Source organism: Carassius gibelio, chromosome A3, assembly GCF_023724105.1.
Source record: "Carassius gibelio isolate Cgi1373 ecotype wild population from Czech Republic chromosome A3, carGib1.2-hapl.c, whole genome shotgun sequence".
NCBI classification, from domain to species: domain Eukaryota; kingdom Metazoa; phylum Chordata; class Actinopteri; order Cypriniformes; family Cyprinidae; genus Carassius; species Carassius gibelio.
The window spans coordinates 29959825-29982670 of record NC_068373.1 but is presented as its reverse complement, the minus strand read 5'-3'; the positions used below and the strand labels follow the sequence as shown (position 1 = coordinate 29982670).

The 22846-nt window shown below is 39.9% G+C and overlaps 1 protein-coding gene across 2 annotated transcripts; it reads right to left on the bottom strand.

The window, feature by feature from the left end:
* Positions 1–1456: 1456 nt before the first annotated feature.
* On the bottom strand, positions 1457–22054 carry LOC127942067 (serine/threonine-protein kinase N1). 2 transcript variants are annotated; one of them, XM_052537618.1, is made up of 23 exons: positions 21755–22054; positions 17884–18181; positions 17631–17776; positions 17349–17469; positions 14753–14898; positions 14441–14654; positions 14173–14358; positions 13457–13566; positions 13232–13375; positions 11869–11944; positions 11462–11585; positions 9148–9252; positions 8346–8427; positions 7970–8064; positions 7758–7830; positions 6828–6919; positions 6559–6735; positions 6138–6200; positions 5971–6047; positions 3879–4021; positions 3581–3688; positions 3424–3504; positions 1457–2861 (listed from the first exon to the last, which is right to left on the bottom strand). In XM_052537618.1, exons 1-23 carry the CDS (start codon positions 21914–21916, stop codon positions 2658–2660), a joined length of 3027 nt encoding a protein of 1008 aa, XP_052393578.1. In that variant the 5' UTR covers positions 21917–22054; the 3' UTR covers positions 1457–2657. The 2 variants fall into 2 exon arrangements, with proteins under 2 accessions (XP_052393578.1, XP_052393585.1); XM_052537625.1 differs by lacking the exon at positions 9148–9252 and having other exon boundaries at positions 21755–22046.
* Between the last annotated feature and the right edge of the window lie 792 nt (positions 22055–22846).

The following is a 22846-nucleotide window of genomic DNA, read 5'->3' as shown; positions in this document are numbered from 1 at the left end:
TCCTCTATAACACAGCCCCTTTGGACTCATTTCAGGCCTTCCTGACAACCAACAAGCAGATTTAATGTTTGTACACAGCAGATGCTTTCCAGATGAAGAGATCTTTAACAGACCTCTTACAGACGTATCTGTGATATCTGGGTAAGCTTATAATAGAAATAAAATACTGCTTTTTTTTCCAGTTTAGCAGCACAGATTGTGGCTATATTTGTGTCAACATGTTCTGCAGACTAATTACAGAACCTGTATTTATTTAATGTACTAATATAATTAAAAACTATTTTAAGCACAATTTATTAAACGAATAGAACCTTTAAAATTAAGCAACATAGATTAAATAAACCTTAATTTAATGCATTTATTAATCCATCTTTTATTTATTCTTGTTTTATAAAAAAAAACCTGTTGGAAAACTGTTGGAAGAGACTGGAATAATTCCATGACATATGTTTTTCTTTTGGATAATCTGATCAATTTGGATATACGTCACAATACAGGAGAAATTATCTGTTGACCTCAACCTCCAATGCTTTACAACTTTAAACTAATTTAAATTATTATTATTATTATTGAAAACACAATATTCAACAGTATTAATAACATATATAAAAATAATATATCCAGATTTCATTTTTTTATAGTACTGAAATTTCTGGAATCACAAAATAAACCGACCAATTAATTTATCAACAGTCCCATATTCTGTTAATAAAAATTGGAAAACAAGCAACTTTGTCATTATGACAGCAGGAATACAAGCATAAAATAAGATTATTTTACCTTGTAAATGGGGCTCTTTTAATATTGTGTTGAGAATCACTGCTGAAATAAAAATACATGATTTTGTTTTTCTTACCAGATTAATAGGGAAGAAATTGCATTAGAATAAAGCAATCACAAATTAGTACTTACTGCACACTTTTGACTGGATTTCATGGAAAAATGGGGATTGAGAATGAAAAAAGCTCTGATAATATCATGCTCTAGATCACTTAAAAATGCATGTCATGTTTCTGGAGTTTAGTGTAATGTCATTTGGAAAAAGACCAATGTATGGAGCAGAAAAACAATACAATAGTTTGACATGATCTCATATTTTACATCTCCATCTCTTGGACTCCATGGATACTTTTCTCCTCTGGGTAATAATCATCTCAAAGTGCTTCAAACCATCCCTTCATCAAGTTCCTCACAGCGCATTAGTAGTATTCGTTTATTTGCTTATGTAACGGATGGTCCTGCCACCTTCACTGCCATTTTGTTAATAAATCAGAGTTGATGGAGTAAACTATTTAATATAAATGTGTAGCTCACATCTAACCTTTCTGTAACACTAATAATCTTGATATTTTTTTTTTTTTTTCTTAATTTAGGTAAAGTTTGCACAATTGACTCTGGTCCAAAAAAAATAAAAAAGTTATAAAAGAGACTATGAGAGAAATGATATTGCCCAAAAAAAGAGTCAAGTTGTTTAATATAATAATATTCAGGCATAGCATTTCCAGAATTAGTCAGGATTCAGTGAGAAAGAAAAACCAGATATCTAAAAATAAAAACCTGGAGGTTGCTGCTGTGTTTGGTCATGGGACATGCTCATAACATACTGTAGTAAAGGTGTTGTGTGTCAAACTCTCTGCCACCCCGTGTGGTTAAAGGAGTGTATTACACAAGAAACAGTCTCTGGATTGTGTGTGATGTGTCTACATTGGTCAAAACAGAAAATGGAGACAGAAAAACAGGAGAAGGGAGAATTCGGTGAGCCATTTTACTCGGGTCAGTACCATGAAACTGGACTCTGCTAGTCAACAAGCTCCCATTGAGCGCTGCAGGGATGAATTTTTGTTGGAAAAACCCATAAGTTAGCATCATGTTTATTCCCTCCAAATAAAGTAAAAAACAATAGTATAGTAAACAATAGTTTACCCCAGTAAACTTTATTTTATAACATTATTTAAAAACATCTTCCCTGAAAGTTTTGATAAGAATAGTGAGCAAGAGAGCAATCTTCTTATCACATCTGAAGTCCCATTTAGCCATTTGTTAGCAACAGACTTTTTCAACACGGGGGAGTATTATTGATGCATTTCATGTCGTTGAATAAAATGTTAAAATATCTTGAGCTTGTGTTAAACATAGACCTTATTTCAAACAATTAACCCAAAAACCCATTTAAAGAATCAGGATGTGCTGAAAGGCGAACTCGTTGACTTACAGAAACACGTCATCCCTGCAGCACTCTATACACAAGATTCATGACTTCATTAGCTTCTGGTGCTAAAGATAATGTTATGTAAGAACCTGACTGACTACATAAAAATCCTGCGAGGTTGCAAACAGGACAAAAAAACATCTTGCCTTCCGGCTTTCAGAGCTTCACATTATGTGGATTCTTGAATCTCTTCATCTTAGATGCACCTTCTTCAGTCAGATGGAGTAATTTCCTCAAGCTCCAATCTCTCTTATAGGCAGTCAGGAGATGTCAAACCCTTTATTGTGGTTTTCATGTTGAACAAACCCATGTTTCATTGACAGGAAGCCTCTGAGGAAGCGTCAGTCCTAACGCCAAGCAGTCTAGATGTGGACTAGGAACGACTGATGTGTCGTCTCAATGGTCCACATCTCCCACACCTAGCAGCGTCAGTGTGCACACTCGTGCCCTAGCAGAAGTCAGACACATAGTCAAAGTCCCTGAAGTAGTCCTGGTCTTTGCGTGAAAGGGTCCGGCGCTCACGAGGAGGCGTCAGCGTCGGGGCTTCATTCGTAAACTCGGCGTCAAAGTTACTGACGTCTTCTTTTCCCTTCACTGCAGGAACGAAAGGAGGAGGAACCTGCCGCTGCAAAAGTGCCTCCCAGTCCATAGTCTAGAGTGAGAGAAGATCAGTCAGTCACGCCATCATTGCAACTTTGGCATTATTATATGGAAACTCCCCAAAATATGAGATTTCAATGCTTTTGCATTCACTCGCGAATCTTTTGCATTCCCCCAAGAAACTTGCGAAACATTTGCATGCTCTCACAAAAATATTGCATTTCGCCAAGAAACTTATATTATCTCAAAAAAGTATTGCGTTCCCCAAAGCAACTTTGGGTTCACTTGCAAACCATTGCATTCTCTCACAAAAGTACTGCGTTTCCCTCTAAGAAACTTCAATTGCGTACAAATATATTGCGTTCACCCTAAGCAACTTTACATACTCTCACAAAAGTATTACGCTCCCCGAAGAAACATTGGTTTCTCTCACAAAACATTTGTAGAATTCTGCATTGGTGTTAGGGACAAATGTTTTGCAAGCAAATACAACGTTTCTTGGGGGAATGCAAACAATTTACAAAAGCAAAATATGTCGCAAAGTATAGTATTTCCTCCCATCTCATATTTTTTTAATAATCACTTTGCCCCATTAAGAGAAGAAGTCTTCATACTCTAAAGAAAGGTTGTTTCTTGATGTCCTCTGCGTCTTTTTCACTGGAGCCCAGTCGTCTCTCGGGATTACGCCTCAGCAGCTACAAATGAAAAACAAGGAAAGTTGACAAACCTGGCCAATCACAGAACAGCTTTGGGGGAGAAACACAGTCTTACCCGTCTCATGATGCCAATGGCCTCGCTAGAGAGGAATCTTGGGTAACGTACTTCATCATTCACAATGCTGTCGAACACCTCCTCCTCATCATCACCTGGGAACGGCGACTGGACACACACACACAGATTACGAATCAGAAAACAAAACTTCTTATCATACTGTTTTACATCTCCAGTAAAAGTATGTTGAAACCACAAAAAATGACTTCAGCAGATTTTGTTAGATTTATGCTTAAAGAAACTTTTTTGGGGGGAAACAATCGAATAATAAGCACAACTTGCACAGACGCATGCATACCTCTCCGACCAGCATCTCGTAGATGAGCACGCCCAGACCCCACCAGTCCACGGCTCTGGTGTAGGACGTGTCTGTCAGAACCTCAGGAGCCAGAAACTCTGGAGTCCCACAAAATGTGCTGGTTCTGTCCTCATGACCCATTCCTACAGGACAGGAGACAGAAACCAGACATTCAACAGACAGAAAGGGCATCTCTTTTTGCAGTATTTACTATTTTAAGGGGTCATATGATGTTGCTAAAAATTTAATTATTTAGTGTAATGAAATGTGTTTATGTGGTTTAAGGGTCAAAATACACATTATTTTCCTCATACTATTAATTATTGTTTCTCCTCTATGCCCCACCTTTCTGAAACATGTTGATATTTACAAAGCTCATCGGTCTGCAAAGCGAGGTGTGCTCTGATTGGTCAGCTATCCAGTGCGTTGTGATTGGCCGAATACCTCAAGCATGTGACAGAAATGTAACGCCTCTTACTGTGATGCTGTGTCCCAGTTTAACAAGACAAAAACAATGAAACTAGTGGTGGACGATACTGCAAAATTTGGTATCGATTCAATAGCAAATATTGGCGATATCGATACCAATTCGATACTTTTTACTTAAAAAAATACATATTTTGTCTAGAGTAGAGCAGAATGTCATTATTTCTGAGGTGAATGAATGATAAATTTGGCAATATTTTTTATTAATTTATTGAAGTCCACAAAATTATTAGTTATTAGGCACTGCAGAATGAATTCTTTACAGGTTTGTATAGGTTTGTGGTGTTGCCACAGAATCGAATGCTCTTTTTACCCATATCACAAGTTGCAATATTTTCATTTAGTGCCATAAAATAGCTCCACACAACGATTCTCTTCCTCTCTGCAATCCTGATCTCTCATTCAATGTGCTATCAGCTTCGCTCACTCTGTTCAATGTGCCTCGGCGCGTTGTGTTACAATTGTATCGATCCGATACCAATACCAGTGTTGGCATCGATACTATCGATATTTCGATCGATCCGCCCACCCCTAAATGAAACTCATTATAAATTAGGCATTTGTTTCATCCAGTGGGGACATAATTAATGATTATAATGTCTTAGACTTTCATTTTACGTGTTACGTATCCGTATCACGCCTTTTAAGCATAAAACCATGTCAGCATTTGTGATCGGAGAAACAACAAACGTTCTCGAAACTGCTCAAAACTCACGTTTGAATTATCGGTGGCAAATCCCTTTAAATATGTAAATGTATTTACAGGCTGTGAGTCAGGAGCACCAGACTGTCCTTGCAAAGTTGGTATTGCCCCACTTTATAGAAACAGACACTCATAGCGTCCTCCATTAAATGTGCTGCACACATCTGAATATTTGGGTTGAACTGTTCTGGAACAGAGTTGAAATTCAACTCAACTGATTTCTAGCTTCGCTTTCACAACGAAACCCACAGCGACTCAACAACATGGTGCAGATGAATGCAGATGAATGTTCTTCATGAACATTTGGTGGTGTAATGCAAATTTTCCCACGTAGACATGTTGGGGGCGTGTCTAACTGAGCAATTTTAGGAGGGTGTAGTTGACTCAACTTTTATAAAGAACATCTCTTTGGATTTGCAACTTCACAGATCCTCTTTATCAACCAAGAGCTTGTAACACTCCAAAGAGAAAGGAAAAATTGAAAGTGCATCATATGACCCCTTAAAAATGAACCAACTGTGATTTATAGCTTTTTTGGCTGACAAAAACTTGAATAAAAATGTGAAAGAACCGGTTTCATATTTTACAGCAATTACTTGAGTAATTATAATGCAACTTCATCTTTGATCACAGGAATAAAAATACATTTTTACAACATATTCAAATAGAAAATAGTTAATTATATATGTATATATATATATATATATATATATATACACATATATAAACCCTTGGTGCGCAGAAGAGACTTCTTACCGACCCAAACCCTCTGAACGGTAGAGTTATTAAAAATAATAGACACATCTTGTCATTTCCAGATCACTCAGACCCAGCAGTGAACAAATCTCATGCTCTTTCTCCATTATCTCATCAATATCTTTACAGCAGTGTGTGACTCTTTACCCTCTTTACAGAGACCGAAGTCTGCGATCTTCACATAACCTTCAGTGTCCAGCAGCAGGTTATCCAGCTTCAGATCTCTGACACACACACACACACACACACACAGAAGCAAGAATTAACTCTTAACTCAAGTTTATGAAAGCAGCTGTATTTGAGTGTTTACTCACCGATACACAATCTTATTATCATGAAGAAACTGAAGGCCCAAAACCACACATGCAGAATAAAACCTGAATCACACACACACACACATATGAAGAATACAGTAAAACACTCATGAAAAACACACACAAATCCAGGAACAACACATTCAGATTGCACAATGATTATTAAAGCAAGACACGACACACAACAACATTGTTTTTTCTTCATGCACTGGTCAGTTTTGAGATTTTGGGCTATTAGGCATTTCATAATATTTTGTTCTTTAAGCTGTTTGTTTCTCCACTTCAGCAGCACTTACACCAAATTTCACAGATTTATTCTTATATATAATCTGAAGTTTATTATAGAAGAGTCTGTTCATATATTATTTGCCTGATTTTATAATGTTTATTGAACTACTAGTGTTGCATATTGCACACGTACACAGAGCGTGTTTCAGAGAAGACGTCAGCGTGGATGTGCATCATCAGGTCTCCGCCAGCCGTGTACTCCATGACGAAACACACGTGTTCTGGCGTCTGGAAACATGCAAACAGATTGACCAGGAACGGATGCTGTGCGCTGTTCACCGTCTCGAAGATCCGCTTCTCACACAACAAACTGGAAGAGAGAGGATACGTGAGTCTGAAGACTGAAGGGATGAACCGTCATGTGTACAAAGAGCACAAACAGGAAATGCATCTTTCTCTCACCTCTCCACCTCGTCTCGAGCCACAATGTCCCCTTTCTTCAGTGCTTTGATGGCATACACCTTTCCTGAGCGTTTGTATTCGGACAGAAGCACCTGGAAACACAAATATCATGATTAACAGACACCTGAATCTTCATTCACCACTGGCTCGTCACAGAAACACTGTTTCCAGCTGCTCAGCGTCTCAAACTGAGAGGAAAAACATTTCTTACTGCATTTGATATAATGCAATGCAAAATCTGAGAAGCAAAACCACTGATTTAGTTTTGTGTGGGACTTGCAAGAAGTGTTGCAACTGTTAAGTAAAATAAAAAAATAATAAAATCTAAATTAAAATTAGAAAGGAAACTGATTATTTAAAATAATAAAAATAATAATAAATATAAAAAACAATAAATATACGATATTATTAATATAGTAATAATACTAAAAAACATTTCTTGCAAGACTTATTTTTACTAAACATTTACAGAATTTTTTTTGTTGCAAACAATAACATAACTTAAAAAGCTTACAAAAAATATTAATAAAAAATACTGAATTTATTTATTTTTTTATTCTAAAACTGAAATAACAGTAATACAAAAAAAAAAAAACATACTTAAAATGAAAAAAAGAAAGCTGAAAATTCTTGAAATAAAAACAAAACCAGATATATTCTCAAAGAGAGTACCATAGTATATAAATAAAACTGCTTGCAGAGAAGTTGTCAACTAGTCAATGCCTGGATTTGAATATGGTTAAATATGTTTAATGCAGAAAGGTGCACTCTTAGCTGAATGCATAATCAAACTAGCCACTGTTTCTAAAGCAAACACAGTATAAAAGATGTTGGTGGATGTGTAAGACTTCTGTAGAAGTGTGTGTGCTGAGTCTGACTAGCTGCTATAGATGCTATAATAATGATGTGACTGAAACATGTTCTAGTTACCTTGCCAAAATGTCCCCGGCCCAACACTGCAATCATTCGGAAATCCTGTAGACACAGAGTGCTTTTGGAAGACCTGTAAACACACACACACACACACACACACACACAGGGGCCGGATGTAATCAAACTGTAGAGGAGAGCTGGTGTGAGAATGTGTGTGTGTGTGTCGTGGCCCGCTCTGGAAACACACTGTGTGCTGGTGGGATGTGTACCTGCGCTTGGAATTTTGGGAACTGGTCCTGACAGCCTTCTCCGGAGGAGCGGGATCAGGAGGAGAGACCGGCTCAGACACTGGAACAATGTCCACCTGAGAAAATCACCAGGTTATTACTGTTTAATCACTTCCTTTCTGTTATATTGCTATTAGCTTAGCTTACACTATTTCATTTCCTTTATTCTGCACTTATTATTTCACCTTAATTGCTAATATAACTTGTGCTACTTTTAATTTTCTCTCATTATACACAGCTTTGGCAACACAAAATCTGCGATTGACGCCAATAAAGCACACTGCAGATCCACTGCAGAAAGCGTTTTGATTGATTGTAAAGAGTGAATCAGGTTCAGTCAGTGCAGTCTCAGGTTTACCGTGTTTGACGTCTGTGTGTCTTTCCTCGTCACGGATGGAGGAGAGTCGCCGTCCAGCTGGATCTTCTGGATGGAGATCTCACTGCGGAGGAGAGTGTGAAGCTCATGATGTGGGTCAGGATGAATGTGTGTGGTGTGTGTGTGTGACAGTACCTGCTGTGGTGTGTGTGTGTGTGTGTGTTACAGTACCTGCTGTGGTGTGTGTGTGTGGTGTGTGTGTGTTACAGTACCTGCTGTGGTGTGTGTGTGTGTGTTACAGTACCTGCTGTGGTGTGTGTGTGTGTGTGTTACAGTACCTGCTGTGGTGTGTGTGTGTGTGTGTGTGTGTGTGTGTTACAGTACCTGCTGACGTGTGTGTGTGTGTGTGTGTGTGTGTGTTACAGTACCTGCTGTGGTGTGTGTGTGTGTGTGTTACAGTACCTGCTGTGGTGTGTGTGTGTGTGTGTGGTGTGTGTGTGTTACAGTACCTGCTGTGGTGTGTGTGTGTGTGTTACAGTACCTGCTGTGGTGTGTGTGTGTGTGTGTGTGTGTGTTACAGTACCTGCTGTGGTGTGTGTGTGTGTGTGTGTGTTACAGTACCTGCTGTGGTGTGTGTGTGTGTTACAGTACCTGCTGTGGTGTGTGTGTGTGTGTGTGTTACAGTACCTGCTGTGGTGTGTGTGGTGTGTGTGTGTTACAGTCCCTGCTGACGTGTGTGTGTGTGTGTGTGTGTGTGTGTTACAGTACCTGCTGTGGTGTGTGTGTGTTACAGTACCTGCTGTGGTGTGTGTGTGTGTGTGTGTGTGTGTGTGTGTTACAGTACCTGCTGTGGTGTGTGTGGTGTGTGTGTGTTACAGTACCTGCTGTGGTGTGTGTGTGTGTGTGTGTGTTACAGTACCTGCTGTGGTGTGTGTGTGTGTTACAGTACCTGCTGTGGTGTGTGTGTGTGTGTGTGTTACAGTCCCTGCTGACGTGTGTGTGTGTGTGTGTGTGTGTGTTACAGTACCTGCTGTGGTGTGTGTGTGTGTGTTACAGTATCTGCTGTGGTGTGTGTGTGTGTGTGTGTGTGTTACAGTACCTGCTGTGGTGTGTGTGTGTGTGTGTGTGTGTGTGTGTGTGTGTTACAGTACCTGCTGTGGTGTGTGTGTGTGTGTGTGGTGTGTGTGTGTTACAGTACCTGCTGTGGTGTGTGTGTGTGTGTGTGTGTGTGTGTTACAGTACCTGCTGTGGTGTGTGTGTGTGTTACAGTACCTGCTGTGGTGTGTGTGTGTGTGTGTGTTACAGTACCTGCTGTGGTGTGTGTGGTGTGTGTGTGTTACAGTCCCTGCTGACGTGTGTGTGTGTGTGTGTGTGTGTGTGTTACAGTACCTGCTGTGGTGTGTGTGTGTGTGTTACAGTATCTGCTGTGGTGTGTGTGTGTGTGTGTGTGTGTGTGTGTTACAGTACCTGCTGTGGTGTGTATGTGTGTGTGTGTTACAGTACCTGCTGTGGTGTGTGTGTGTGTGTGTGTTACAGTACCTGCTGTGGTGTGTGTGTGTGTTACAGTATCTGCTGTGGTGTGTGTGTGTGGTGTGTGTGTGTTACAGTACCTGCTGTGGTGTGTATGTGTGTGTGTGTTACAGTACCTGCTGTGGTGTGTGTGTGTGTTACAGTACCTGCTGTGGTGTGTGTGTGTGTTACAGTACCTGCTGTGGTGTGTGTGTGTGTGTGTGTTACAGTACCTGCTGTGGTGTGTGTGGTGTGTGTGTGTTACAGTCCCTGCTGACGTGTGTGTGTGTGTGTGTGTGTTACAGTACCTGCTGTGGTGTGTGTGTGTTACAGTACCTGCTGTGGTGTGTGTGTGTGTGTGTGTGTGTGTGTGTGTTACAGTACCTGCTGTGGTGTGTGTGGTGTGTGTGTGTTACAGTACCTGCTGTGGTGTGTGTGTGTGTGTGTGTGTGTGTGTTACAGTACCTGCTGTGGTGTGTGTGTGTGTGTGTGTGTGTTACAGTACCTGCTGTGGTGTGTGTGTGTGTGTTACAGTCCCTGCTGACGTGTGTGTGTGTGTGTGTGTGTGTGTGTGTTACAGTACCTGCTGTGGTGTGTGTGTGTGTGTTACAGTATCTGCTGTGGTGTGTGTGTGTGTGTGTGTGTGTGTGTGTTACAGTACCTGCTGTGGTGTGTGTGTGTGTGTGTGTGTGTGTGTGTTACAGTACCTGCTGTGGTGTGTGTGTGTGTGTGTGGTGTGTGTGTGTTACAGTACCTGCTGTGGTGTGTGTGTGTGTGTGTGTGTGTGTGTTACAGTACCTGCTGTGGTGTGTGTGTGTGTTACAGTACCTGCTGTGGTGTGTGTGTGTGTGTGTGTGTGTTACAGTACCTGCTGTGGTGTGTGTGGTGTGTGTGTGTTACAGTCCCTGCTGACGTGTGTGTGTGTGTGTGTGTGTGTGTGTTACAGTACCTGCTGTGGTGTGTGTGTGTGTGTTACAGTATCTGCTGTGGTGTGTGTGTGTGTGTGTGTGTGTGTGTGTTACAGTACCTGCTGTGGTGTGTATGTGTGTGTGTGTTACAGTACCTGCTGTGGTGTGTGTGTGTGTGTGTGTTACAGTACCTGCTGTGGTGTGTGTGTGTGTTACAGTATCTGCTGTGGTGTGTGTGTGTGTGTGTGTTACAGTACCTGCTGTGGTGTGTATGTGTGTGTGTGTTACAGTACCTGCTGTGGTGTGTGTGTGTGGTGTGTGTGTGTTACAGTACCTGCTGTGGTGTGTGTGTGTGTGTTACAGTACCTGCTGTGGTGTGTGTGTGTGTTACAGTACCTGCTGTGGTGTGTGTGTGTGTGTGTGTGTGTGTGTGTGTGTGTGTGTGTGTTACAGTACCTGCTGTGGTGTGTGTGTGTTACAGTACCTGCTGTGGTGTGTGTGTGCGGTGTGTGTGTGTTACAGTACCTGCTGTGGTGTGTGTGTGTTACAGTACCTGCTGTGGTGTGTGTGTGTGTGTGTGTGTGTGTAACAGTACCTGCTGTGGTGTGTGTGGTGTGTGTGTGTTACAGTACCAGCTGTGGTGTGTGTGTGTGTGTGTGTGTGTGTGTGTGTGTGTGTGTGTGTGTGTGTGTGTGTGTGTGTGTGTGTGTGTGTGTGTGTGTGTGGTGTGTGTGACAGTACCTGCTGTGGTGTGTGTGGTGTGTGTCGCTGTGTGTGGAGGAGCTCATGGGAATGGCGTTCTTCAGCAGACGGACCCAGGTCGCCATGTCCACGTTCATCTGTTTAGCGCGCAGGAAGGCTTTACCTGAGCACACGAACATGCAATAACTAACTTCACAATATTATACCTCTGCTATATTGAGACTAAAATAGATAGATTCAGGCGTATTATTAAAAAAGAAGTTTTTATCATTTTCAAGTACATTTTACATAATGTATGTACAGTGTATCTAGTTTAGCATATGCATCCATATCAAACCTCATAGTACATTTCTAAGCGCATCAGTGCATTCAGCATGGGATTCAGCCCTTGTGCACAGCACATTTCCCAGCATGCATTGCTCATAGGCATCGCATCAGTGATTTACCCTGCTGCTTGGAAAACACCTTCCTCTGCCGCTGTAGCCGTGGACCTCGCTCTATCACGGGGTTGAAGAACATCACCTGTAACACACAAGCGTGAACACAAACTGTGTTTTATTAGGAACAGACCATCTACCAAAGCATGAGGACAACATGAGCTTAAAGGGATAGTTCACCCAAAAACGTGAACTAAACATTACCCCATGATTTACTTTCTTATTTCAGAAGAGTCCAATCAGAGTTGTATTAAAAAATGTCCCGGCTCTTCCGAGCTTTATAATTGCAGTGAATGGGTTTTATTTCTCAGTAGGCCAAAAACCGTCAAATAAAGCACATCCATCCATAATAAAAAGTATCCACATGGCGCTGGGAGTGAAAAAAAAGCCTGTAGAGGATCATTGTGTTTTTGTAAGAAAAATATCCATATTTCAAAATTTATAAACTGTCATCTTTAGTTTTTCGGAGAGAGCGAGAGCGTAGTTTAGAGAACAAAATGAAACACCGGTCATGAATTAGAAGAACAAAACATAGATGATAAATGATGGAGGATTTCGATACACTGTAGGCCAAGAGGAGACTGATTCTGATGCTAAAGAAAGGAAACTCTGCTGCTGTAAAAAATATTGCTACTGAAAGATAACACCCATTCACTGCCATTATAAAGTTTGGGAGAGCCAGGACAAGTCTACAAGAAGAAAGTCATATACACATTGGACTAAATCATGGGGTAATTTTTATTTTTGGGTGAACTATCCCTTTAAAGGGCTCCCTGCGGATTTCTGTTAATATAAAATTGATTGTACAACATTTGAAAGTGAAATAATGAATATAATAAAATAATAAATAATGGTATTATAATTGTAATGTACTAACGTAAAATTACATTATTTCTCAGTTTTTTTTTCTATTTTCATTTGAAATATTACAATAGTAAGATTTTGTTTTTATTTTATTAATTTGTATAGATTTTTCATTGTATTTGATCATAATAATAATAATAATAATTCCTATAGCAATACTAATAATAATTCCTAGTATTTTTTATAGTTTTATTGGTATATAAGCACACAATTTTGGCCAAACTGTGCAGCCCTACACAGAAAATGTTTTAAAGCGTTTTAAATCACAATCACAATTTTTATCAGAAAATATCTGATTTCTTTCCCCCCAAAATTGTGCATCCTTACTAAAATTTTAGGAATTGTGATGTAATATGGTTTACTGATATCTGACATGAGTGACTTCTTGGTGATTTGGTAAAAAAGAAAAAGCATTTTAGTGTACCACGACACAGCCTAAAACAGACAGACTTTCTGTGCATGTTTGACCCATTAGTGTGTGTGTGTGTGTGTGTGTGTGTGTTGGTACCTCGGCGAGCAGCTGTCCCTGAGGTTCCAGCTCCAGCTGTATTCGGTGTCTCTGATTGTCCAGAAAGTCCTCCAGCTTCAGGTACTTGAGCGCACAGAGCGAGCGATAGTCCCTCCAGTACACCGCGATCTCCATCTCTCTGGACTGAACCAGCACATTAGCTGAGTACGCTGTGTGTGTGTGTGTGTGTGTGTGTGTGTGTGTGTGTGTGTGTGTGATACTCACTCTCTCCAGCTCCAGTGTGAAGGTCTGATCCCAGGTCTGTTCACCAACACTCTTCCAGCACGTCTGTCCCACCACACAGTTCTCCAGCTTCAACACAGCGCTCACCTCCGCTAAACACACACATGAACACATCACACACTCATTCACTGTCAATAAATACTGCACATCCATCAACAAAAACATTTACAACACTTTGACATGAGATTGACAACCCACATCTCTTTGAAAAAAGTATCTTCTGCTCTCCAATGCACCATTTTTGATCAAGAGAGTCCAGTAAAAACATTAATATTGTGAAATATTATTTTAATATAAGATAGTAGTTTTCTATGTGGATATGTTTTAAGCTGTAATTTATTTCTGTGATGCGCAGCTGTATTTTCAGCATCATTACTCCAGTCTTCAGTGTCACATGATCTTTAGAAACCATTTTTATATGTTGATTTGCTGCTCAAGAAACATTTCTGATTATTATCAATGTTGAAAACAGTTCCTATTTTTGTGTAAACTGATACATTGCATTTCCCAGGATTCTTTGATAAATATAGAATGTTCAGAAGAACAGCATTTATTTGAAATTGGAATCTTTTGTAACGTGTCTTTACTGTCAGTTTTGAGCTATTTAATGCATTCTTGATGAATGTACTGTAAGTATTTCGGACTACCCCCAAACTCTGAGCGGCGTGGTATGTGAACAGAAGCACAGAGACACTCACAGGACAGCTCTTCGCTCTTGCTGGGAGCCTTCAGGCTGAAGCTGCTGTTTCTGCTGCTCAGAGTGAGTTTGAAGGGCCGTCCGTCTCCAGCAGTGAAGTGAGGCAAAACCAGCGGAGAGGAGCGACTGCGGCCCGGGACGATCTCCAACAAGCCCACACACCCCAGCAGACGCACCTGCAGCGTCCCTGAGCAGGACACACACAACAGATTTGTGATGTGAAATGTGAGGCGTGTGTTTGTGGACAGGTTGGTGTGTCGTTGTCGTACCGGTGAGCGGCGAGGGTTTGCTGAGTGTGCTGTATTGATTATGAACATAGGGGGCGCTGTGACGGGAGCTGAAGGACGAGGACGATGCCAGCACTAACTCCTCCTTGATCAGACACACTTTCGGATGATCTTCTGGTAGATTGACCAAACGCTGCTCTAAAGACATTCGCAGAAGATCCAAGCGCTGGGACGCTTCGCTGATACTAGACTGAGCCTAGAACGACAAACAAACCTCATTCCTCTGATTTCAGCTTCTGTGTTAGCTCTCGTTTCTCCGAGGTATTGGAGGACATGCATGTGTGTTTCTCACACCTCGGCCATGGCCTTCTTGTCATGTGCTTTTCCAGCTCCCAGAAGCCTCAGCATGTTTTTGGCGCCCTCATCCATGGCATGTTCAACACGGTAATGATGCCAGAGTTCCTCGATACGGAGCTCCTCCCCGCACAGATCCGGCTTACCTGCACACACACACACACACACACACACACATGCACACACACACGTTAGATCCTGCTGAGATACTGTTAATGAGACCAGCGCTCTTATGGCTAACTAAAGCTAAAACTTTAAAACACTTATGTTAATTGAAATAAAATACACATTAACTGAAATAAAATAAATAAACCCTTAATACTATTGTATTTTAATTAGGTGTTAATAATAATAGAAACAACAAAAACACAGAACAAAATGACAAAATCTTGCATTAAATTTGAAATAAACATGAATACAAATGAAATAGGAATTAAAAGAAAATAAAAAAAGTATGTTTAGTTTTTATTTAGTTTTAGCTTCATTAAAATGACAAACTGAAAACTAAATAGAAATAATAAAAAAACACTAAAACAAACTAAAAATAAATGTTAAGTGAAATTAAATATGAACAAACCTTAACACTTAATGCCACAGCAACATTTCTAATTTTCATTTAGATAACAAATTCAAATGACTAAAACTGAAAACTAAACTGAAACTAAACTGAAATAATATATATATATACATAATTACTAAAATTAAAATGAATATTAACTGAAATTAAGTACATATAAAAAAGCTATTTTAATTGAAGTTAGCTGCCACAGCGACATTTTTTTTTTTTCATTTAGTTCAGGTTGAACAATATAATATAAAACTAAACAAAATAAATAAAAAGATAATAAATAATAATAAAAAATAACAAAACACACTTAAATTCATAAAACTGAAACTAAAATAAAAATAAAATGTTAACTAAAATATATAAAAACTAAAATAGAAACTTTTCTGTGGCAACTAATAGAAATAAAATAAGTTTAAGTTCAGAATTAAAATGACTAAAACTGAAAACTGAAATGCTTAACTAAAACAGCAGCTGATGAAGAACAGAGCCTTTAACACACTCAGCTCCGCTCACACTATATTCACTGTGTATTAACTCCTGTATGTGTGGAGCACCCAGATAATGTTTACTGCTGGCTGAAAGTGCAGCGTACGACCAGAGAGCACAGCAAGAAACCCACTCCACTTCTAAAACAATGATCCAGAAGTGACGTGAACCATCATTTCTAGCACTTTAGCTCTTAGGATCAACATTCAGATGAATCAAACTGACAGGACTTGATCTCTTGTACATTAGATTGCTTCAACCACCTTAATACAAGAATAAACACCAAATTAACAGATCTATAACAACTATAATGTTTTAAACTACAACAGTTTCTGCTGATGGAGAGCCCCATCCTCAGATCCCCATAAGACGTCATTCCCCGAGCGGCTGAAGGGTGGAGCGGCATTAATAAATCTATTCTTAACCGTCTGGCCCCGGGACACATGAGACATCAGCGCCCAAACACGCCATTAGAGTCCATTAGAGCCGCACGCTTCAGCAGCATCCAGCGCTCATCTTTCTCTTTACATCTCTTTAATTCTGACCCTTTCACTCTCTATCAGTGAGGGCAGTGAGAAATAGAGTTATTAAAACATAATGCATCCAGAAATTCATTATTTATCTAATTTTCTGTTATTTGTTGGAACACAAAAGGAGATTTTTCACACATCTCTTTTCAATATAACAGCCAAAAAAATCAAGCTCTAAGAAGCACAGGAAGCCAAGGGCGCAGAATTAGGAAGGGATTACCAATATCCAGCGACTACAAACTGTGCCTAGCAATAACTGATCCAACTACTGAACATATCTATATGTTTTTGTCATTTTGTAGTTTGGCTTTCATGTCCCCACTAATGTCAAAAGCAAATCTTGCAGGAAACAATTTTAAAAGTGCCAGTTCATATGATTTATGCACTACATTATAAGTCATTATAAATGCCATTAGTTTGGAAAAATGATCAGTGAATAGCAAATTGAATATGGGTCTGTCTGTTCCTCTCACAAAGATCTCAAATCTTTAAAAGACTTTGATTGTAGTGCTTCATGATGCTTTTCATCAATTTTTATTGGCGTAATCACTTTGAACAGTCACTGTAAAGTTTTCCTTGTGTGGAATAATGAACTGCTCCTTTAATAATCTTGAGAAACCGAAAGATGTTCTGACGTCTGAACAGACGAGCAGCAGTCAGAGAAGACAGTCATTATTTGACTAGATGACAGCAGACAGACTGGTTTGTGAAACACATGGATTCATGTCCTCACCACATATGAGATATCACACTGGATGGAGATCATTACAGTTGACCTATCTCCCAGTTTCGCTATGAAGTGAGCCTGAGATGCAGTTTGCACAAGACTAAGTCTGACTACGAGAGGTGAGACACCCTCCAATGAAGCAAACTGAGAAAAGTGATGCTAAAAGACCTTTACACTGCATGTGTTTAACCATCAAGGAGCTCTATGATCATGTCAAGCTGATAAACAATCCCTTGCTGGAGGGAGTGAGACAGACTGAACTTCGTCTGACGCGGTGAGACGTACCCTGAATGTCGTCTGTCTGTTCGGTGGCCTGCATAGCTTTCCGGATCTGCATCCGGATGATGTCGATCTTCGTCTTACTGTCCTGCAGCATCTGCTGAGCCGACTGAAGCAGCTTCTTATCCTGAAGAACAGAGCGGTGGATAGATGGAGACGATCAGATAGATAGATGTAATCGATTACGGTCTATTACTGCATCGATGCAGTCCAACACCTCTATCAGACAGACAGACAGAAACAGCATCAGAGAGACGGACAGAAGATAGAGACACAGACGTTCATCACCTTTGTGACCCCGTTGGCGTAGATGGGGATCATGTTCTCTGCTCCCTGTTTGACCTTCAGTTCGATGTTGAGCTGTCGCTCCAGAGCCTTAATCCTGTCCTGATTGGCTGAGGAGCGTCCCGGCGTCCTGACAGGCTGAAGGTCATCTGGGGTCAAAGACAGGGTCAAACATTCATCTGGGGTCATGTATACATCTGCCAATAATGCAGGATTTTAGATGTGGCCTACTAAGATGATGATTCTGAGCCCTGACCTTTGCTGTCGTCGTGACCCTTGACCACGATGTGGGCGTCCAGCTCCTGCAGCTGAGTGTGGAGCGAGTCCAGCTTGCGGCTGGAGCTGCGTAACTGGCTCTCCACCTGCTGGGCGTTGCGTTTGTCTGTGGTGGCCCGCCGCAGGTTCTCCGCCCCGGCCTTGATCTTCAGCTCCTTCCGGATCTCCCTCCGGATCCTCTCTCGCTGCTCGTCCAGACGCTGCTGCACGCTGGAGTCGGAGAAATCTGAGTTCTGGTCCAGTCCCAGCTGCTCCAGGACCGACAGGCCCTCCGAATCCTGGGAGAAACGGAGGGGTCAAGGGTCAGTGCTGCCAGACTGACTGATAGATGGACAGAATGACACAGAGATAGAATGAGAAAGAAAGAACGAGAGAGCTAAAACAACAGAACGATTGACAGACAGACAGTGAGAATGAGATATCTCAAACAGAAACATCAGAGATTATGGACATACAGAATTACAGAACCGACAGAGACAGACTGAAAGAGAGAGATAGAAGAGTAGGTAAATAGATTGAGAGACAGATACAATTATAGATAGAACGATAGATAGATGGATGGAGAGAAAGAGTGAGAGTGAGAGAAACAGAATGATAGATATTTAGAATGATAGCTAGATAGAACAACAGATTGAACGATAGAATTATGGATAGAATGAAAGAACGATAGACAGACAGATAGATAGATAGATAGATAGATAGATAGATAGAACAGATGGAATTACAGTAAATATTTGTGTAGTTTCTGTAATTTGATTCTCAATGCAATTATAAAAATGATGGTTTCGCAGAAATGACTTTTAAAGAAAAGTGGAATAATCAGTTCTGCTCGTGAGTATCTAGTTTACTTGCTGCTAAGTTCCTCAAAAGAAGAAAGAAAGAAAACCCCTCTGAAAATCCAAGTGTTAATGACACAGACGTGGCACTGCAGCAGTAAACACTAGACTGTTTCCTGGACTGATAGAGACCAGAGTACACTGGATTCACAAGAGTGTGATGAGACTCCTGACAGACCCGGGGTCAGAGCATAAACAACTCGCTCACAGCTGGACATAAACACACCGCCTAATGGTTAGAGAGTCAGACTCGCAATCCAAGGGTTGTGAGTTCGAGTCTCGGGCCGGCAGGAAGTGTTGGTGGTTCTCTCCACCTTCAATGCCACGACTGAGGTGCCCTTGAGCAAGGCACTGAACCCCCAACTGCTCCCCGGGCGCCGCAGCATACAGGGCTATTCACAGTGTGTGTGTGTGTTCACTGTGTGTGTGTGTGTGTGTGCACTTTGGATAAGTTAAAAGCAGAGCATGAATTCTGAGTATGGGTCACCACACTTGGCTGTATGTCACATCACATAAAAACCACTGCCGTCTCAAACCTTGTACAGTGTCTGACAGACATGAAGAGAAATCAGATATTAGACCTGTGCATGTCATTCCTCAGACCTTTTTTAATATATATATATATTTGTATTTATACACATTTTTATGTTTCCAAAGGGCCAGTCTCTGCTGCTCACCAAGGCTGCATTTATTTTATCAAAAAACCAGTAAAAACAATGTACACTCTTAAAAATCAAGATGGTGCTTCAAAAGTTTCTTCAAGCGATGCCATAGAAGAACCATTTCTGGTTCCACAAAGAACCATTCAGTCAAAGGTTCTTTAAAGAACCATCTCTCTTACCTTTTTATAATCTGAAGAACCTTCTTTCACCACGAAGCACCTTTGGTGAAACAGAAAGGTTCTTCAGATGTTAAAGGTTCTTTATGAAACTATTTAGACAAAAAGGTTCTTCTGTGGCATCGTAAAGCACCTTTAGTTTTAAGAGTGTAATATTATGAAAAAATTGCAGCATCATTACTCCAGTCTTCAGTCTCTCTCTGATTTGCTGCTCTAAACATTTCTAATTATTATTATTAATGTTGGAAATAGTTCTCCTTATTCATATTTTTGTGGAAACTTTGGGGAAAGAAAGAATTTTAATTAAAAGTAAATAAATGAATAGTAACAATAATACTTTTATTAATAATGATGATGCGTTTTAGCTGAATACATTTTTTTTATTAATATAGGTTTCAACAAAATATTTTTTATATATTAAAAATGTTAAACCAGTTATTTTAATTTGTGATAATATTTCACAGTATTTATTTTAATTGATCAAATGTCTTTTTTGTGCATTTCCAAAAAAAAAAAAAAAAAATTATCCAGTAGTGTATTTATTTTATATGGTTTTAATTTCATCTTAATGCCTTTTTTATTTTACATTCATTTAGTATATAATAGCATACAATACAAATGACTGAAAAGCAGATTTACAATACAGTTAATCTCAAAGGAGTCCACAATGCAAGCAATACTTTCTTAAATAGAATGAGTAATGAGTCAGCAGCAGTGTGAGGAGCAAAGGGCAGCTCTGCGGTTCATACTGAGGAAGTCAACAACATCAAGAGAAACCTTATAATCATGGATCATGTAACTAACCGTCGACCCACAAACAGAACTTCTCTTCTGTGTTTTGTTTTCATTGGCCGATCCCGACACAAGAGACGCTCAGGATCACACAGACTGAGAACTGTAATCAAACATCGCCCGGCTCAAATATAACACACTTCACACAGCCATTTCAAGACTAAACACACCTCTGTTAGTGTGAAGAGAGCAGGTAGAAGACTCAAGACACCGCAGAGACATTCAACCGCGTTATATTTCAGCTGACAGAGAGCGAACGACACTCATGAACGCTGTGACTCAAAAAGGAAGTTCAGCCGTGAGCAGCTCACTTACAAAACACACACAGAAAACATGTAGGAAAGAAAAACCCCAATCAAATCTCTTCAAAATCTCAATAGTTCAGTGGAGTTTTGCTGAACTTTCCTGCTCCTCAGACGTTCCTCCTTTCAAAAGGACCCAGTTTATTGCACATTTATCGCCTAAGTTTCAGAAAATATCTCAATGTCGAAAATTAGCCAAGATCTCAATGTGAACACATGAAGGAATAAACATTTCTCCTCAAATTAATCAGAGCTGCTCTCCATGTTACTTTTAAAGCTCTACTCAGTCAAAATTGTAAATAAAACAAAGATTATTAGGACTATGTTTAACAAAACATACTCTTAAATCAAATTATTATGAGTATATATTCCTATTTGATGACTCATTTGGGTGTGAATCTTGTGTATTTGAATCCACATTACTGGTGTATTGTGAACCCTTTATCTCTGATGTCATGAATTCATCTTATTCATCAGCCACCTCCACACAAAGACACGTTCACCATCCAATCATCATGTCCTAATTTTATCTCTTTATATCCTGTTTCACCCAGAAACACGTCTCATTACGGAAGTAGAATGTCTTGAGTTAAGTTCTGAGAAACGTTTGTTTCACTACAAACACAGTTCAGAAACATCATAAATGTAAAAACACAACAGTTATAAACTATTATCATCACGATCACGATTTGTTGTGTAGTTCAGACCTTGAAAGAATTAATTAAAAATAAGTGTATAAGTAAATGTTGAAATCTACTATGATTCCAAATCACCTGATCTTAAAAGATCAATAAATGCTTTTAAAGTATGCTTCATTGTTAGTGACTTAATATAGATCACTAATGCTAACAAATGTTCAAAACACACATTCAAAATATTAAGTTATTAAAACTTTAACTAAAACATATGTAAAAAAAAATTATTAAAACTAACTAAAAATATTAATACATGAACAATAAAGATACTAAAATATCTCCATTCTATGTTCTAAAATAAACAATAAAGTCATACAGGTTTGGAACGACTTAATGGGGAGTAGTTTTAGGTGAATATCAAACTGAAGAGCAGAGTTGGAGCTCCTACCACATGTTCGGCCTCGGCTGGGGCTGGGCTGGAGGAAAACTCCTCCAGCGAACAATCTCCCGCATCTCCTTCACTGTCCATCACCTCCTCTCCTCTCCCGTTCTCTTCAGACCATACCCTGTTCTGTCTGTTATTAGAGCCACTGACACCACATGAAGCCATGGCTTCCGCTCAGAGAGAACGACTGCAACAGCTTCCTGTTCATCTCTTCACGACACACAAGAGACGTTTGCACAGACACACACACACACACACACACTTGGGCACGTGGATAGCTCGCTTTTGAAATCTCTCAACCAACTTCCTGCTCAGAGACAAGCTCTGCAGATTGGCACCATTACAACCCGTGTGTTTTTATCTGCAGGATGATATTTTTGAGAACCCTTGTGACTGTTCTGCAACAAAGGGGAAACGAAACCATCCAAACAAACATACACACACACACAAGTGCATCATCCAAACACTCTCTTAAATTCACTGCAACTGAAATACGGCTTCTAGAATAAAGAACTTAATGAATTAATGTTCCCAAACCCATACAAGATGTAGATGAGTTTGTTTCTTCATCAGAACAGGTTTGGAGAAATGTAGCATTCCTTAGCATGCTCTGCAGTGAATGGGTGCCGTCAGAAAGAGAGTCCAAACAGCTGATAAACACATCTCAGTAATCCACAAGTAATCCACATCACTCCAGTCCATCAGTTAATGTCTGGAGAAGACAAAAGCTGCATGTTTGTAAGAAACAAATCCTTCATCAAGATGCTTTTAACTTCATAAGATAAGTCAAAAAAGTCTAAATATTTTAGTTACAGTATATGTTAGCTATAAAATAGGAGCTAGTTGCTTAGGACCAGCACATAACCATCTTAAAGTAGCTCATAACCAGTTCAGGACCCACTTAAACCAGATCATGATCAGTTCAGGACCAGCTTAAACCGGATCATGGCCAGTTCAGGACCATCTTAAACCAGATCATGATCAGTTCAGGACCATCTTAAACCAGATCATGATCAGTTCAGGACCAGCTTAAACCGGATCATGACCAGGTCAGGACCATCTTAAGTCAGATCATGACCAGCTCAGGACCATCTT